Source organism: Trypanosoma rangeli, assembly GCF_003719475.1.
Source record: "Trypanosoma rangeli strain AM80 chromosome Unknown Tra_15.4_contig_00038, whole genome shotgun sequence".
NCBI lineage: Eukaryota > Euglenozoa > Kinetoplastea > Trypanosomatida > Trypanosomatidae > Trypanosoma > Trypanosoma rangeli.
In genome coordinates, this window is record NW_021705783.1 from 52,845 (window position 1) to 69,711 (window position 16,867).

Sequence of the window (16,867 nt, forward strand, 5' to 3'; positions counted from 1 at the left end):
TCTCTGCGTTGTTGTGTGTGTGTGTGTGTGTGTGTGTGTGTGTGTGTGCGTCGTACTGGGAGTACTCGGTTGAATAATGTTTTTTTTTCTCTCTATCTCTTGATTTGGGCGACACTGCGGTGTGTGTTTCCTTCGTCTTTTCCCCCTTGCTCACCTGCAGGGGCGGTGTTTGCACGTGGACACGTAGAAAGGGACAGAGGCTGCGAAGAGAAGTGGAAGAAGACATGATAACAGAAGAGTTGTTTTGCGCGTTTGTGCACCAGGCGTGGAACGAGCTCGCGGCGTCGCGGGTGGGTAACCACCTGCCCAGCGGCGGCAGCGACACTGCGCAGATGCAGCGGCAGCAGCAACTCCCGCGGCGATGCAGCATCCCATTTATTTCCGGTCGCGCCGCCCTCCCGGCGTCCTCGGGATCCCCGCTAGATTACCCAGACCTCCTCATGGCGTACTACAACGCGAACCGCAACGCCCTGCTGCGGTATCACTGCGACGTGCCGTTTCTGCAGCCTCGCGCAACCTACTCACTGCATCAGCGTGCCTCACCTGCGTTTGTGGGTCAACCACACATCTGGCGCCAACGACGCAATACGCGAAGCCACGCGCTCACAGCCAGTCATCGGAACCCTTCCGCCTATACGTACGAACGGCAGGAGGGTGAAGCGCCGTCCCCACCCACAGATGCGAATTACCAGGCAGGGCGCTACACTGAGCTGCGTGGTCCGACGGTCATGCCAAACACTGCGGCAGAACCGTCGCAGAACAGCTGGGGGGCATTCACGGAAGACGATGACATGCTTCCAGAAGGAGGACGTCCCTCATGGTCTCCTCGGCAACTGCGCTACCATCATACCTCTGGGGGGAGTAGTGCCAGTGGCCCACGTGAAAGTTCCGGGATTCCCGTTGACGCGTTGAACTACGGCGGCTTTAGCGATGAGGAGGAGGAAGTGGAGGAGGATGAGTTGCAGGGACGACCGACCGTGCGGCTTGGCCCACCGCGCACGGGATGACACGAGGCGGTGGCGTTGCCCAGAGGCTCCCACCCGTCGAATCCACGTGCCACCGTGCCGCCTTACTGCCCCCTTTCCCAGACCCTCGCCAGGCGCCGCCATGCCAGCAGCGAGTAGGGAGAAAAGAGGCGACTGAGTATTGGGTGGATACCTGGCAGGAGGCTGAAGCGGATGATGCGTCGTTGGGTGCTTGCATGACACCATGCGGGGAACGCGAAACGCGCTAAGGCAAGTCCCGCGTCTCAAGCTGCAGAGAACTGGCTGGGGCAAGCCCAGATGTAGATCTTTCCTGGCTGTTCGAGTTGCGTGGTTTCCGTCATCCTTGCAGCACTCTCACGTGTCCACCGTGTATGTGTGTGTTTGTGTGAGAGAGAGAGGGAGGGAGGGAGGGAGAGGCGAGTTCAGCTGACGAGCCCACACACACACACACACGCACACACATATTTTTCAACTTATTTTGCTGCGTGTGCGTGTTTAGCTGTTGTTGTTGTTGTTTTTTGGGGGGTTTTTGCTATACCCCTGCCTGCCGGGTAGAAACGCCGTTTTTGCGTTGATGCCATTTGCTCCCTTCTCACACGTAGCAGGAAGGAGGAAGGAGTTTACAAGAATACACCGGGCCAGCTGCTCCCCCTCTCTGAGTTGCGTGTAGGCGTGCCGCCGGTGGGTGGGGCGGAGCCGGGAGAGGCAAATGAGAGAAGCGACGCCGCAGTGGATGCTGGAGCGCACAGCCCCACCCGGGATTACGGCCTCGCGCAAACGGCAACGAGGTGACTCCAGTGCCTCAGGCGGCAGTGGCGGGGAAGAGGGGAGCCACAGCAACGACAGCGGCCAATCCCTCTCCTCAGTTGCTGCGTTCCACGCAGATGAGGGATACGTGCCCCCGCGAAGCCCAACACACAGGATATGTGGTGACACGATTGAACACACCACGACTTCCTCTGCTCTGTCACCTTCTGCGATTGTTGCGGACACCGTGGCCCCCGTTGTCAGTGGCGAGGGTGGATCGTTTTTTATGATTTACCTCAACGAAAGGCCATCGCGTGTGGCCGCCCTCACGCCGTACGTCAATCCTCGAAAGCTGTTCGGCCACGAAGGGGTCCTGTTGCAGGACGTCACCGTAAATCGTTATCCACTTCTGCTGCTGCCATGCCCGCACACGGGCAACGTCACGGTGCATCCATGTCACCGTTACCGGCTGATGAAGTTCGTTGGGGAGCACCTGTGCCTTGCCGGTGACTTTCACCCTGTGACGGATGAGGAATGCCAGCAGCGCAGGGAGAATTCCTCCGTCACCGCCCGACGACGGCGGCAGCAGCGAGAGTCGTGGGCCATGAGCGAGCTGATGGGTATGATGGTGTACCTGCAGTCTCACCCGCAGAGCACACCGGAGGACTTTGGGGCCCTTCCACCAGAGCAGGCGGCGTGGTATCACTCGCGTGCGAGGAAGGCGCTACTTGGGTCAAGTGCATGCAACGAGCTTGAGAACGATGATGAGGCGGAACTTAAAGGTGAGGATAACCTCCTTGCTGGGGTGAGTAGCAGCGACAGAGGTCCGCAGCCGACGCGTGTGCGAAAGTAAGAGATGTGTACACGTGTGGCGAGAGACACCGTTGCGTCTACGTGCGGCCGTTGTGGGAGCCTCCTCTGCAGGCGCAGTGGCAGACTGCAACAACCACAAGGGTCATGCAGTGACGTGCAGAGGCGAACAGATATGTGTTGGGGTGCGAGAAGGAAGTGAAGAAAACGACAAGGGCGGAGTTGAGTAGTTGTTTTTGTTGTTGCGGCTGCTGCTGCTCTTGTTGTTGTTGTTGCGTATCGTTGGTCTCCTTGTGTGCCTGCCTCTGCAGTTGCCCTGTAGCGTCAAATGACGGCCCCACCTTCAGCAGATCCCTCGTCGGTGTCGCTCGCTTCCCGCGTGGCGTCCGCGGCGGCAGCGCCGCCGTACCACTCGGCAGGGGCGGTGAAAACAAATTACGTGCTGGAGCACGCCGCCCCGTCGGCCGTCTGTCTCGTGCGCAAGATCCAGACCTCCCCGTACCAGCCCCTTCCTTCGGAGCAGGTGCAGTCCGTGACGCTGCCGAACCTGCTCTCGCTGCGTCCCCCGCCGCACGTGGCGCACCAGGCGTTGATGGACTTCTACTTTGCGATGAATGGTCACTGTGACATCAACTGCGCCGATCCCTCGTCGCTGGACCTTCTCACGGTTGCCGCCCACACACGAAATGCGGGTGGCGGGGGCAACCACACAAACAGCCATGCGATGGACGCACCTCGACCCCGCGCGGGAGCCGCCGCCCCGCCGTACTACCAGGCGGCGGTCCCCGCGCCCGCAGCCCCGCTGGTCTCATCGGTGCTAACTACTGATGGAAAGCATAACGGCGCGTCGTTTACACCAAACGAAACGGCGCCACCTGTGATAGATAGTGGCGTCTACTCTTACACCCACCAGCCACAGCAGCATCAACAGCAGCAGAGCCACTCAGCGCCGTCCGTCTTGGGTACATCTGTACTTCCCCCCACCTTCCCGCCGTCGTCATCGGAGGACTATCGGCTTTCGCAGATACGGCGTAATGAACGTCACGTAAACAATGCGTTGTATGGCAGGGTGTGTGCCTTTTTTAATACGCGGGAGGGGTGCAGGCGTGGACCATACTGCAACTTCCTTCACATTGGCAAAGGGGGAGGAAGCGGTACGGGAACTGGCAGTGGCGCCGGTGGCACGAGCTCTGTCGGTGGGGCAGCACCCCCGCCATTTCATTGATCCAAGGCAAACAAAAAAAGAAGGAGGGAATAAAAAAGGAGAGCAGGCGAATAAAGCTGAAGAGAGGGGGGCGGGGAGTCTGAGAGAAAAGTTGTGTGAAATGCGGAGAAGCGATAGAAAAAAAAAAAAAAAACTAGAGGATGCTTAAGGCGGTGCAGCGGCACTACTAACAGGGGCGAAGTCCAACACGCACATACGCGCACAGCTGTTGTTCATAGCACTACGCATGATGACTTGTACGTCTGTTGATTTCACTCTCTCTTTTCTTGAGTAGGTTTTGTGCCTCAAGGATGTCCGTAGTAACCGAAGATGTGGTCACGGTGCCTTTAATTCCCATTTCCACCCTCCATCTACCTAAAGGTAATGAGCTGTTAACGCGCAACGTTGATAACTGTTATGCCGCTTTGTGGTCTTTTCTTGCGGGTGCCTTAACAGGTGGTATCGAGGCGATTGTCACGTACCCCCTCGAGTACGTAAAGACGCATCTGCAGCTTCAACAGCTCCTTCATGCACCCTCCTCCTCGTCGTTGCCGCACATGTACAATGGTATTTGGGACTGTGTGAAAAGAACTGTGCAGCAGCACAGTCCGCTGGGCTTGTATAGGGGATTTGTCCCCGTGTTGTTAGGCTCCATTCCGAAGCAGGCCTCTCGCTGGGGCGCGTACGAGTGGGCCACGGACACTGCCAAGACCCTGGTAAACGGGGGCGGCGGTGTACGCGGTGAGGAACCAACAGTCTCTCTACCTGTGCTGAGTCTCTGTGGTTTTTTTGCGGGGTGCGTTGAGACGGCGTGTGCCGTAAGCCCCACGGAGAGCGTTAAGACGCGCATGATTCACGACTCCAGGCAGGCGTTTCCACGCTACCAGTCCCTTGGCACCTGTCGCGCTGTTCTGTTGATGGTGCGGGAGTGCGGCTTCCGACGCACGTTTTACAGTGGTGTGAGCGCGACGATGCTGAAACAGGGGCTGAACCAGGCTCTGCGCTTCCCCGCACAGAAGTTTGTCATGGACACTTTCTGCTGCGAGGCCTTTGTTGCCATGTGGCATCCCATAGAAGTCACCCATGGCGAAAGCGGAGGAGGGGCAGCAGCGGTAGGCGTAGAAACGATGAGGCAACTGCAAAAGGCACGTCAAAAGAGTCCTTTGTGGAATGGACTCGCTGGCTTTGTTGCTGGTGTTTTTTCCGTCTTGGTCACGCAACCCGTGGATGTGGTCAAGACACAGATGCAGTCCGGTGTGGTACACCGTGCCGCCAGTTGTAACAGCAGCGGAACTTCACTGAGCGGGTCTGAGTCACCGCACATAAGAGGCTTAAGGCGTTCCTTCCACGATATTTATTGTCGGCGGGGGATTGCTGGGTTTTACGCTGGCACCATTGCACGTAGCATTCACGTGGGCACGCACGTGGCACTTGTTTTTACTGTTTTTCCTCTCATCCGACGCGCCGTTGTCGGCACTGCCGGTCACAAGAAGGAATAAAACTCCCTCTGACCCAGAGATATAATATTGGACAGAGATGAGAGAGAGCGGGTAGGTGGGTGGGGGTAAACGGACGACTTACATCAAAAGAACAGGAAGCAACAATAAAACAAACAAAACAAGCAATGAACTAACGTTTCTTTGCTGTGCGGCTATACGTACATTTATGTGTTATTGTTGTGTTTGCCGTTGTGATGTCCAGCCTCTTATTTGGATGCTTATGTACGTGTGTACCGGCACGTCTTTGTCTTCCCACATGCATACATGTATTTACTTAATTTATCTTTTGTTTTGTCGTTCCATTAAGGGTGTGTTTGTTGGGGGCCTTGGATTCCACATTGTTTCTTTGCTTCTCGCATGGATTTTGTATTGTGTGTGTTTTTTTTCTTTCCTTTCCTCACTCTCCGCTGCATTCTCTCAACCTCACTGCACTGCCGTACACTCTCACGCACTGTGGCCTCTTGTTTTTTGTCCTCCCATTTTTTCTTCTCTCCGTGGACGTGTGTGTGTGTGTGACCGTGCGATGGACGGCTTCTCTATGTTTCTCACCTATCCTTCCTGTCTGTGGGGTGCCCGCACAGTAACAGTAGAGAGATAGAGAGAGATAGATAGAGAGATTGTCTCTGGTGGTTGCGATTAGCGGGGCAAGGGAAGAAGGAGCGCGGTGGACGAAGAGGAAGCAAGCGAAGCGATACATTGAGACTTTAAAAAGCAAACAAAACACACACAGGACAACAAAAGCAAAACGAAAGCACTCACGCAACTCGGACGTCCCGACACCGCACAGCGTCTGTCATGCATGTGGTGTTTGCAAGAAGGGCGTGGCCGTCAGCACTTTTCGTGGCGCTGCTGTTGACGGCGGTGTGGGCTGCCTGCCCTGCGGCGGCTGAGGATCCTCCCTCGCAGTCGTGGACAATATACAACTTTTTCAAAAGCCGCCTCTGCATAGGGTGTTCGCAGGGGCAAACAGATGGCCCAAGCGACGTCGGGATCCTTTCAACTGCTGCCGGTGGCTTCCTCGGCCCGGGTTCTCACTCGCTGCTGCTCTGCGATGTCGGCGGCGGTGGCTCTACCGTGCGTCTTGTGAACAGATCCGGCATCTACACCATTGCCGGTGATCGCGCGAAACGTGGCAAGAAAGACGGACCCGCCGCGGAGGCGCTCTTCAACATGCCCAGTAGCGTGGTGTACGAGGGCGGCGCATTGTACGTCGCCGACAGCAGCAACGACGCCATTCGACGAGTTGCGGAGGGCAATGTGGACAACTTTATCTCAGCAGGGCTGCACAGTCCGTCTTACATCCTCCCCTACCGACGTTCAGAGAGCACCCACGACTTGTTTGTCTCCGACACCGGCAACTCGCGCATCATTTTTGCCCCGCTGCTGGAGTCCACCTTCATTACGAGGTTTGTCGCCGGCTTTCAGCCAGGTGTCCTGCAGATCAGTGAGTCAAAGCAGCTTATGTTTGCCATTGCCAGCAGCACCAGAATCAAGGCGATTCAAATGGATGACGTCAACGCCTCCGCAAGCACCTGGTACATTGGCGACGTCAACTGCGTGGGTTACCTCAGCGCCCTCATGCTCACGGCGGACGAAACTGAACTGTACTACTACGGCAATCGAGATGGAAAGAAATACATCTTCTCGATCTCCACCACGGCGGAGAAGGAAAAAGCACCTACGCTTTGTCCACAGGTGGTGATGGAGTGGACAGAGGACAACGTTCAATCGCTCGTGCGTGTGAACCAGCATGAGTTTTACGTCGTTACCACCTCCAACGTTTACCGTGTGCGGGACACCTCGTTTACGCCGACGCCGACGCCGATTGTGACGCCGACACCGACGCCGATTGTGACGCCAACGATACCGATCACCCCCACGGTGCCGCCCATCCCCACCCCAACGATCACATTGACACCGACCCCAACCATCACCATTTCTCAATACCGTGGCAACACCGTGACCGCCTTTCCTGCCGTAAGTCTTCCACTTGCCAACAAAAAACTCATGGCCGAGCTTCACGCATGGATGATGAAGGATGTGGGAATTGCGTTTAATTCCACCGATTTTATTGCCGTATTTCCGCCCAAAGGAAAATTTGACGTTCCCGGCAACGTGAACGTCTCCACCTGGACAAACCTGACGACGCAGCTTAACTTCGACGGCACCATCGCAATCATGGAGTACTACACGCCGTACGGTATGTCGTCTGAGGAGGGGGAGCAGAGACTCTTTGCGTCACCGTGGTACTGGACGATAAAATTCCTTAATTCCATAAAACAGGAGGTACCGGGGATACACGTAGAGGAGTTTTGTATGCTCAACTGCGTTGAGCAGTGCGAGACGATAACCTTTGACAGGACGCAGTGTGTAGGCTACGTGAAACCCACGGGGTGCAATGACGTCTGTGTGGGGGCGGCGGTGTCGTCCGCGGTGCTCGGCACCACCGGCGTTGTGCTGCTTGCCCTGATGATTGGAAGCCCTGCGAACGCGCTGAGCGCCGTGCTGCTTGTGCCACCCGTATAGGGGGCCAACCCGAGCGAGGGGGCGGGGAGCGGCAGCGGCGGCACCGCAATGAACTTAGAAAGAACCAGACGTGCAAAGTGGAGCCGCATCCTCCCACATAAAAGGAAGAAAAAAGAAGAGAGTAGCAATGAAAGAGGCCATGTTGAGTGACGTAATGAAGGGAACAGCACGAAGAAGCCGACGAGAACAAAACAAAAACAAAAGCGAAGGGAAAAGAAAATATGTGGAGAGATTCGTGTTTCATGCATGTATTTTATCGTTGGTAGTTCCGTGTTTTTTTTTATGTTTGTTTGTTTGTTTGTTTGTTTTTTGTATTGGCTCCTCGTGTACTGTTTTTACCCCTTCCCTTATTTTCTCTTCTTTTTTATGGGCGCGTGCGTGCATGTGCATTTGCATGGGTATATGTATATGTATGTGTATGTGTGTGTGTGTGTGTGTGTGTGTGTGTGAGGAGAGGGGCGGAAACTAGAAAAAGATGAGGTGTGAAAAAAGCAGCATACACTTACACACACGCACCGTCATTTGATGACTTTACCTGCCACGTGTGAGGGGGCGATGGATCGCCCACGCCGGCGTTGCCGTGAAGTGCACCGTTGAGGCTGCGCTGCGCGCCAACACACAGGCATATCTCTCCCCGCCCTGTCGTTATTATTCTTCTTATTTCTTCTTCACTCAGGTCGTTACCGCTGTCGTGGTCGTTGTGTTGTATGTATATTAGTTCTTGTTGTTGTTCCCTGGCACCTCGGCCACCCCTCTCTCGCCTCAAGTTTTGTATGTGTGCGTGTGGAGACATGCCGTCGCCCTTCCGTTTGTCTCTTTATCTCTCTCTTTTTTTGCATCTTTGTTTGCCGGCACGACACGTGGGGGGGAGGGAAAGGAAACGTACGGGCGAAGGGCGCGCATGGACCTTCGAGGCAGCCGAGGGGAGAGGGGAATTCAACGCAGACAAACGTTTCGTGGGGATTCCGGTCGCAGTTGTTACGCACAGTTCCTCACTCTTTTCAAAATGAAAATAACAAAGGAAAAGTATATATATATATATATTCTTTTTTGCTTATTTATTTCTTTCCCTTTCTCGGGCCGGAGGCTCTTGGCGTGCAGGCACCTGCTCCCCCACACAACCACGGCGTGTTTGCCTCTATCTTTCTTTTTCCTTCTCTCTGTGAATGTGTGAGTACATTGGGTCGGCACGCAAAGCAACAACCTGGAGGCTGAACGGAAGGGGAGGATCAAACGTGGAGAAATATATAGTAAGTGCAGAACGTCCTGTAGGCATATTATTTACCTGCGTCTACAGCGATGCGCATCTCGCCCTTTCAGGCTCTTTTGATTGTCACTTCGGTGCTGGCCGCCACCACGCACGAGATGGCAACGGCCATGCCACTGAGGTACATGGTAGAAACGGTCTCTGGGGTTTCGGGCGTCATTGGGACTGACAACGGTGGTCGTGGAAAGTCGCTGCTAACGCGACCCCGTGCGCTCTGTCAAGGCCGCAACGAGGACGAGATACTGATTGGTGTGAAGGGCTTTTTTCGCACCTACTCCCGAAGCACGCAGATGACGGGTACACTCCTTGGCAACGGCACAGCCACAGACGTGGACGACTCATGGGCAAATGCACGCGTTGACAAACCGGCAGGGTGTGTGCGTACCCTGCGGAATAACATGATGTTTGTGTACTTTGTGGAGAGTCAAAATAGGCTGCGTTACATCACCAACAACAGTGTCCTCAGCATTCAATTAGAAAATGGTCTCTCCTTCACCGATGTTACACTCTATGGCGATAGGCTGTACATGACGGAGCAAAACATGGACAAGGTGTGGAGCTGCGAGATTGGGGTGGATGGAACTCCCACGAAGTGCGAAGGGCAGCATGGATTTAAGTGTGAGTATACAAAGTACAACGGCATTGCTGTAAACGCGCTAGGCGTCTTCGTCGTCGGTAGCTCATCCCAAATGGGTATCTGCCACTTTGACAGCAGTGGCACCAAAATTTCCCATCTTCCCGGGAGCTACATCGATGTCTTCAGTGCGCCTTCAGGTGCGTTGTACGCCATGTCGTCATACCAGCTCTACCACCTCCATGTCGAAGCCTCCAGCATGACGGTGGTTTTATTTGCTGGTAACAGCAGCCTTACGTGCCCCCCTGTGGTTGACGGCTACACCTTCAGAATGTGTTTGAATTGGCGCCTCTTTGTGCTTGCCGAGAATGAAATGTACCTGTCAAGTCATCTGAACACAGTGCGCGCTGTGACGCTGCCGCCTGCGATTGTTCCGGCGCAGCTGCAGCCCCCACCTTTGCCGCTGGGTTACCCGGATGCACCGAAAGTCATACCAGAGATCGTCGCACTCATGAAAGAGGCACTCAACAAAAAATTGGGCACAAACAGCACCTACGCACCTCAAAACAGCATGCATGTGAACGATTCCACGTGGGTCACAGACTTTGTCGTACTGGTGCAACAAGCGGATTTTGTGAACGTCACTACGCCTGGGGAAGTGGCGACCACGGACTTTGCGGCGGTGCAGCGCGCGGTGGAGGCGTACTACGACAGGATAGACGAGGCGCTGTACATGGACACGAGCATATTTCCTTTTTGCAACGCCACCATGATGAATGACGTGATGCATGGGCTGGTTTCCGTGGTGCGGAAAGTCCTGGAGTTTCCGCTGATTTACGCCAACCCACCGATGAGGGTCACGATCAACAATATCACAAACATCACCAGGATGAAGCTACTTATGCCGGAGCGGTTCAACAACAACACCAGCCATGTAATTTTGGCGGAATTGAACGCGAATACGGCTCTTCGGGACATTCTCCGCGTGGAGTACGGTGCCGCGAATGTGGTGCAGCTCGTGTTCCCCTTCCCTCAATTTGACTTCTCGAAACTGACGCCGGTGCAGGACATGGAGGTGCGGTGGTTCATTCAAAACATGGTAAATGCACAACTGGAAATGTGCAAATCGTTCATGGGCGGTGGGGGTATTGCCGCTGGTGGGGACAGGAATAGCACCTGTGAAGCTGTCATCACCAATCGCACCGAGACTCTGGTCACGCGTCCTCCCTTCAACGTGCAGAACGAGTACGAGGTGTTCGTGCCGCAGAAGTACAACTTCAATGTGTCACGGTGCCTGCAGGGCACCGACTGGGCTCCGCTGGAGTATCTGCTGAAGAACTATACGGCGGCAAACACGACGCCATACAAGCCGGCGTGCAACCGCGGCTGCATCATTGGCGTGGCAGTTGCAGCGGCGGTGGTGCTGACAGCGCTCATTGCGATTGTGGTGGTTCTCACCTCAAAGCGGAAGCGGTTGGCAGCCGTGGTGGCGCCCGTGCGGCCGATGTTTAAGAGCACACTGGACGACGAGGAGGAGCTGGAGATCAGCAACCCGCTAGATGCCAACAATGAGGAGCATGTGTTGGATCGATACTAAACCGGCCCTCCCCATGCAGCGGTGCAGGTGCAAGCGACAGTTGAAGGCAAAGAATCAGAAATGAGTACAAAAGAGGCCATTCCCACCGCACCGAGTGTACGTGCAATATGTATTTATTTATGTATGTCTGTGCATACGTATCGTAAAGTGGCTGTGAATACCGATTACAGCAGCGGCAAGGACGGCCAGAGGAGTTCCCCCATTGGTGTGATGGTATTAGTCGTACCAATGACGGGTGGGGTAGGTCGTACGGAGCGGTGCAGCATGCGAATAACACCCCAGCGGCCACTTGGGAAGTGAATGAATAACTACAATGGGGGCCGGGAAGGGAGAAAAGGAAAGAAACAAACAAACAAACAAAAAAACAAACAAAAACAAAAACAAAAAGAGCATAAAGGAGGGTGTGCAGATTCGTGTCTCTTGATCTGGCCCCTGGCAATCCCCACCACTGCAGCTTCGGTTGCTTCTTTGCTTGGACGATCGCGTCTCGCCTTCAAACTCTGAAAATGTTGATCGTATCCACAAGCATCCTCCCCCTCTCATTATCTGTTAAAATAATTCTCCTCTTTTTGGTTCTCATCTCGTCGTGTGCGTGGGATGCGGCGATGGTGATGAGGCCGGGGGAGCGCTGGGCACCACAACGTCTCCCACCCCCTTCACACACACACTCTCATCCCCTTGCTGGAATGAAACGGGAGAAAAAAAAAAGGAGGGAGGGGAGGAGGGGGGGGCACATACACACACACACATGCACGTGCGTACACCCACCCAATGAGAGAGCGGGGGGAAGGGGGAGGAGCCCATTATTCATGCAAAAGTTATCTATGTATATTTTTTACGCGTGAGATTACATGTAAGAGGTGGAGAAGCGTGGTGCGTTCACACGCAGAAAAGTTCCACGCCCCCTTTCTTCAACCATTATTGTAATTATGTTCATATGTCTAGAAAGAAAGCCAAGGGGAAGAATGGGCAAAGATGGAATGAAAGAGAATGTAAGGGGGAACAGGATAATGGGAAAATCATGAAGAAACCAAAAGAACAGTAAAAGAGGCAGGTTGAAGGAAATGTGAGGAGGTTGTTTATTTATTGCACGTTTTCCGCTGTTTTTGTTACTCCGTAGGGCCTGGTTTCTGTAGCTATGCTTAGCGGCCGTTTTCTTGCTTTGTACGTGGATAGTTGCATGTATTCAACTGCACTTATTGCGATTTATCACTCACTCGATATCTGTATGTGTGTGTGTGTGTGTGTCTTCAGCCGTGCGTAGACGAGTGGCGCGAGAAGGAAGGCGTGGGAGAGAGAGAAAAGACCCATTCATGCACGTTCCCCACTTCTCTCCCTTTATCTCTCTCTCTGTACATAATATATATATATATATATCTGGGGAGTGGAGGGCCGCTGCCCCTCTTTGAGCTTTTCGAAGGGGCATCAACGGCATGTGACGGGTACGACGAGGCACCCGCAAGTCATCTCTGTACTGTTTTTCTACCCCTGTTCTTCCTTTTTTTTTTTTTTTAAATTTTGTGAGGTGCCACACTCGATTTCACCACCAACCCCGTCACCTTCAGCCCCAATGTGTGAGATGACATTTGTGTGTGTGTGTGTGTATCTCTGTCTTGTAGTGTATCACCTTCTCGGTGCGCTGACGCGTCTTAGCTGTTGCATTTGCTGGCCCAGCCACCGCCTCTGCTCTTTACAACCCTCGTGTATGTGTGTGCCTCAGCTCCACCACTTTTGTCTTTCTGCTATGACTGATGTGCAGTTCACATTCACACTTCTGCTTCGATAATTTTTTTTGTCTTTCGCGGGCTTTTCTGTGGTTTGTCCTCCTACTCCTCCCATAAACACATTTGTCTTCCTTTGCCTGCGTAGGGGAGGGGAGGGGTGACTGCACGAGCAAAGGGAGCGGCGGGGGACGTCGGGCGTGAATACGCAACATCGCAGGCATGTCGCCGTCGTCCACAACTGCCTCTGCGATGGGGCGCGTCTTCGCGCTTCTCAGTGCCACCTTCGTAGGAGCGGCGCTGGGCATGATGGCGGAGCGGGCCAGCGGCCGGCGTCCCAGGCACGAGCAGCCGAGATTGCTGGACGTGCCGTCGCCCGGGCCTGCGCAAGCGCCCTCCTCACTGCGTGAGGCTGTGTGGAGTGATGCCTCCGCGGGGCGGCTCTCCGCGTTCATGCAAAAAACAGTGAGCAAAGGCCTTCCCTCGGATGAGCGCGTGCGCTTCTTTGACGGCTTCGTGGCGAGCCTCAACTACGAAAGGCGGATTCCGAATTGGGTTTTGGAGTACATCCCGGGCCCCGCCACTGCCGTCACGACGACGACGCCGACGGGGGGTGGGGAGGACGAAGAGGACTCCTCCGTGGTAAAGAGGGAGGGAATGAAGTTTTTTGCGGACACCACCGTCCCGGAGACGTTTCGAGTGACGCCTGACGACTACAGCGGGGGAAGAGAACAACAACAGCTGCAGCTCACGCGAGGACTAAGTCGTGGTCACCTCGCCGCAGCGCAGTTTCACAAGACCTCCCCAAAGGAGATGGCGGAGACGTTTAATATGAACGCAAACATTGTCCCGCAGGACATGACGATGAATGCTGTGGACTGGCTACGCCTAGAGAATCTTACGAAGAGGCTGATGCGGCGGTACGAAGGCGGGCTGTGGGTGGTGACTGGCCCTGTCTTTCATCCGCGCTACGTCTACGGTGATCCACGCTCCTGGGGGTGGACAGAGGCCCGCTCCACGTCCGCCATCACCCCAGCAGCAACGCTGAACGGTGTCAACGGGGATGTCAAGAAGGCGCGCAAGGTGGTTTGTTACGAACTTGTGGGTAAACACGATGTGGCTGTGCCAACGCACCTTTTCAAAGTCGTGCTTGGCGAGCGGGCCGACGGGACCCATGAGGTTGCCGCATTTTTGATGCCAAACGAGCCCATCACAGATGAGCGGCCGCTTGTCGCCTACCAGGTTGCAGTGAGTGAGGTGGAGAGGAAGACAGGACTGCAATTCTTTCGCAATGTGCTCGCTGCAAACAACGGTACGACTACCACCGCGTCGTCGTGGCGGACACACAAGATGTTTACGCAAGGGTTGGACACACTCCCAAATATTTGCGGACGCCTGTCGTGTGAGGTCCGCACTGTAGCGTTGTTTCAGTCGTACAGGTGCATTGCGCAGCTGCGAGCGGCACAGTCGCTGCCGGAACTGCAGCAGGTCTTCACTCGACTGCTTGCGGAGAAACAACAGCAGCAGCGTGACAAAGCAAAACCTCCCCAGCTCGATTCTACCGTCATGAAGGAGTACGAACAACGCAAAAAGGAACTTGTGGAGGCAGCCGTTGGCGAGATGGAGTGAGGGGTAAGCCGTGAAAATGGCATCCTCCCACTTCGTGCCGCACCTGCCCCGTGTGCACTCAAACTGCGCGTCATGCCCCCCTGCCTCCACCTTTTGACGAACAAACGCAAAAGGGAGAGAGGGGCGGGCGGTGGACACAACCGACAACAATTTTTGCTGCGGTAGCGACGTCAACGCGGCGAAGGGGGGGGGGACGTTGGGGGGTTATGGGGAGGGGCAGCTCTACGCGTACGTGTTGCCCCTGTTGCTTCACCGCAGCAGTGTCATTCTCACCCCCGTTACCGGCGCTTCTAGCGCCTTTCATACGCGGACGTCATTGAGGCAAGCAACCTCTATTTTCCCCTTTGATTGGTGTTGCCTGCGTTGGTTTGTTAGTTTTGTTTTTTATTTATTTATTTATTTAACTCACACTTAGTGGCCTCGCTCTTCTCCTTATATTTTCACTGCACACTTAAACGGTAAGCAAGGACATCAAGGCTGTTAACGCCACAACAACTTTTTTAAAAAGCACGAGAGACGCACCTGAAAGAGGCAGAGGAATACAGGATGCGCCGTCCACACTACACCGCACTGCCGCTCCTCCTCCTCTTTCTCACGATACACTGCGCGGGTGGGTGCCTCGCCGCCGGCGCTGCCGCCGTTTCGCCCCGCTGCGTCTTCGACGAGGTGATGGGGGAAGCAGAGATGGATTCTGTGGTGGTGGTGCATCGGGGGCCAGGGAAAGTAGGGCCGTCCTCAACCTACTTTGTTGACGTTGAAGACCGGTGGGCTCCGATTCGCATCCAGGTCTTCGCGGAGGACCTCATGAAGCAGGTGGCCCATTGCTCGCAGGCAGAGGAGCCGAAGGATATAAAAAAGCAAAAGAGCAACGTAAAAATATGGGAAAAGGAGAAGAAGAGCAACTTTGTGCAAGCAAAGTCGTACTGTTCTGACTGGGGCTACGCGTCTCAGAAGGTAAAAATCATCACGAAACTGGTCATTCCCGAGGCCGTCAAGCTTCATGCGGAGCGTCTCCTTGTGCAGCCTGTGAGAGGTCGGCTGAGGGTCCCTTCCTTTGAACACAAAAGAAATCTTTGCCGTTATTTTACGGTACCCCGTCAGCATCGCATAAAAGGCGTACCTGATGCCGACATGGTGCTCTACGTGACGGCAGGGTTGGGTAAGAAGACGTGGGCTGCTCCATGTGCCACGGTGGATGGTCGGCCACTGGTCGGCGTCATGAATCTTGCGCTTTCCGAGCTTGTTTTCAATCGGCTCAGCGTTCGTATTGCCGCACACGAGATTGCGCATGCTCTCGGCTTTGGCTACCGGCAGATGCAGAAGCTGAGCATGGTGGCCAACGCCAGCAACGTACGCGGGATGGGGAAGGCTGTGACGCGGGTGACCTCCAACCAGGTGAAAAGGCGGACGCAAAGGCACTTTGGCTGCACCCAACTGGAGGGCATGGAGCTGCAGGGAGTGCCGGGCGAGGCGCTGCAATCGCACTGGTCAACGCGCAACGCGAGGGATGAGTTGATGGCCCCCATTGGTGGGGCCGGCTTCTACACAGCGTTGACGCTTGCTGCGTTTGACGACATGCCCTTTTACAAGGCCCGGTTCACCATGGCAGAGCCGATGGGTTGGGGAGACAAGGTCGGCTGCGAGTACCTCAACAACAAGTGCACAGCAATGGGCTCCAGTAACTACCCCAAGATGTTGTGCGGCAGCACCGACGTCTCTAACCGCTGCACGTTCAACAGGTACGCCGTTGGCACCTGTGCTGCGCACATGGATGCCACAGCGTCGTCGATTTCGGTGGACGGCTGTCGCACTGCGCAGGCGCTCCAAGTGGGAGCTGCAGGAGCACAGCAATTGCCTCGCTTTTGCGCTGCTGCCCCAATTGTGTTTCACCATGAGTCCCCCGTCGCAATTGGGTCGTGGTGCCTTGACATCGATGGTGTGAAAAGAGGCTCCGCCTTAACTGATGGTGGTGTGTGTGCGGAGGTGATTTGCACCGGCACTGCGGTGCGGGTGCGGGTCCCAGGCGCCAACAGTGAGTGGCACGAGTGCCCCGAGGGAAAGTCTATCACGCCCAAATCAGAGAACTTCAAGGACGGTGGCAGGATCATTTGCCCGAGGTACGAGGAGGTGTGCACCATCGCCGCCAACGGCAGCAGCCTTGTCACGCCCCACCCTGACGACGATGACAATGGCGGCCGCCAGAAGAAAGATGGCAGCGCGGCCACTGGGGTCGACTCCTTCATACCCGCGTCACCCGGTGTGTTGTCTGGGGCCCGCTCCAGTGACGCTGAGCGGAGGGCAAAAGAG

The 16,867-nt window shown here is 55.2% G+C and overlaps 8 protein-coding genes across 8 annotated transcripts in view, besides 20 other annotated features; all 8 read left to right on the forward strand.

The window, feature by feature from the left end:
- The first annotated feature begins 12 nt into the window (after positions 1-12).
- Positions 13-48: a microsatellite.
- Positions 49-224: 176 nt separating this feature from the next.
- On the forward strand, positions 225-1,007 carry TraAM80_01812 (uncharacterized protein; the record flags this gene model as incomplete). The annotated part of the gene is made up of 1 exon (XM_029378840.1): positions 225-1,007. One exon carries the CDS (start codon positions 225-227, stop codon positions 1,005-1,007), a length of 783 nt encoding a protein of 260 aa, XP_029241283.1.
- A 366-nt stretch (positions 1,008-1,373) lies between these two features.
- Positions 1,374-1,400: a microsatellite.
- A 22-nt stretch (positions 1,401-1,422) lies between these two features.
- Positions 1,423-1,448: a microsatellite.
- Positions 1,449-1,478: 30 nt separating this feature from the next.
- Positions 1,479-1,505: a microsatellite.
- Positions 1,506-1,695: 190 nt separating this feature from the next.
- Positions 1,696-2,586, forward strand: TraAM80_01813 (uncharacterized protein; the record flags this gene model as incomplete). The annotated part of the gene is made up of 1 exon (XM_029378841.1): positions 1,696-2,586. The coding sequence occupies one exon, from the start codon at positions 1,696-1,698 to the stop codon at positions 2,584-2,586; it is 891 nt and encodes a 296-aa protein (XP_029241284.1).
- A 183-nt stretch (positions 2,587-2,769) lies between these two features.
- Positions 2,770-2,818: a microsatellite.
- A 53-nt stretch (positions 2,819-2,871) lies between these two features.
- TraAM80_01814 (uncharacterized protein) lies at positions 2,872-3,768 on the forward strand (the record flags this gene model as incomplete). Its single annotated transcript, XM_029378842.1, has 1 exon — positions 2,872-3,768. The coding sequence occupies one exon, from the start codon at positions 2,872-2,874 to the stop codon at positions 3,766-3,768; it is 897 nt and encodes a 298-aa protein (XP_029241285.1).
- Positions 3,769-4,058: 290 nt separating this feature from the next.
- On the forward strand, positions 4,059-5,246 carry TraAM80_01815 (citrate transporter; the record flags this gene model as incomplete). Its single annotated transcript, XM_029378843.1, has 1 exon — positions 4,059-5,246. One exon carries the CDS (start codon positions 4,059-4,061, stop codon positions 5,244-5,246), a length of 1,188 nt encoding a protein of 395 aa, XP_029241286.1.
- An 84-nt stretch (positions 5,247-5,330) lies between these two features.
- Positions 5,331-5,368: a sequence feature (A-rich).
- Positions 5,369-5,834: 466 nt separating this feature from the next.
- Positions 5,835-5,863: a microsatellite.
- A 90-nt stretch (positions 5,864-5,953) lies between these two features.
- Positions 5,954-5,997: a sequence feature (A-rich).
- Positions 5,998-6,041: 44 nt separating this feature from the next.
- Positions 6,042-7,772, forward strand: TraAM80_01816 (flagellum-adhesion glycoprotein; the record flags this gene model as incomplete). The annotated part of the gene is made up of 1 exon (XM_029378844.1): positions 6,042-7,772. One exon carries the CDS (start codon positions 6,042-6,044, stop codon positions 7,770-7,772), a length of 1,731 nt encoding a protein of 576 aa, XP_029241287.1.
- A 283-nt stretch (positions 7,773-8,055) lies between these two features.
- Positions 8,056-8,085: a microsatellite.
- Positions 8,086-8,150: 65 nt separating this feature from the next.
- Positions 8,151-8,183: a microsatellite.
- Positions 8,184-8,185: 2 nt separating this feature from the next.
- Positions 8,186-8,221: a microsatellite.
- Positions 8,222-8,459: 238 nt separating this feature from the next.
- Positions 8,460-8,504: a microsatellite.
- Positions 8,505-8,799: 295 nt separating this feature from the next.
- Positions 8,800-8,816: a microsatellite.
- Positions 8,817-8,840: a microsatellite.
- Positions 8,841-9,071: 231 nt separating this feature from the next.
- On the forward strand, positions 9,072-11,210 carry TraAM80_01817 (uncharacterized protein; the record flags this gene model as incomplete). Its single annotated transcript, XM_029378845.1, has 1 exon — positions 9,072-11,210. One exon carries the CDS (start codon positions 9,072-9,074, stop codon positions 11,208-11,210), a length of 2,139 nt encoding a protein of 712 aa, XP_029241288.1.
- A 106-nt stretch (positions 11,211-11,316) lies between these two features.
- Positions 11,317-11,355: a microsatellite.
- A 197-nt stretch (positions 11,356-11,552) lies between these two features.
- Positions 11,553-11,583: a microsatellite.
- Positions 11,584-12,435: 852 nt separating this feature from the next.
- Positions 12,436-12,458: a microsatellite.
- A 105-nt stretch (positions 12,459-12,563) lies between these two features.
- Positions 12,564-12,587: a microsatellite.
- A 210-nt stretch (positions 12,588-12,797) lies between these two features.
- Positions 12,798-12,832: a microsatellite.
- Positions 12,833-13,153: 321 nt separating this feature from the next.
- TraAM80_01818 (endonuclease G, mitochondrial) lies at positions 13,154-14,560 on the forward strand (the record flags this gene model as incomplete). Its single annotated transcript, XM_029378846.1, has 1 exon — positions 13,154-14,560. One exon carries the CDS (start codon positions 13,154-13,156, stop codon positions 14,558-14,560), a length of 1,407 nt encoding a protein of 468 aa, XP_029241289.1.
- Positions 14,561-14,922: 362 nt separating this feature from the next.
- Positions 14,923-14,963: a microsatellite.
- Positions 14,964-15,106: 143 nt separating this feature from the next.
- Positions 15,107-16,867, forward strand: part of TraAM80_01819 (putative surface protease GP63) — a gene marked incomplete at both ends in the record, with an annotated part of 1,929 nt that continues 168 nt past the window's right edge. Inside the window, one exon of the mRNA XM_029378847.1 lies at positions 15,107-16,867. This exon is cut by the window's right edge and continues 168 nt beyond it. Within this exon, the coding sequence (XP_029241290.1) occupies positions 15,107-16,867 (1,761 nt within the window).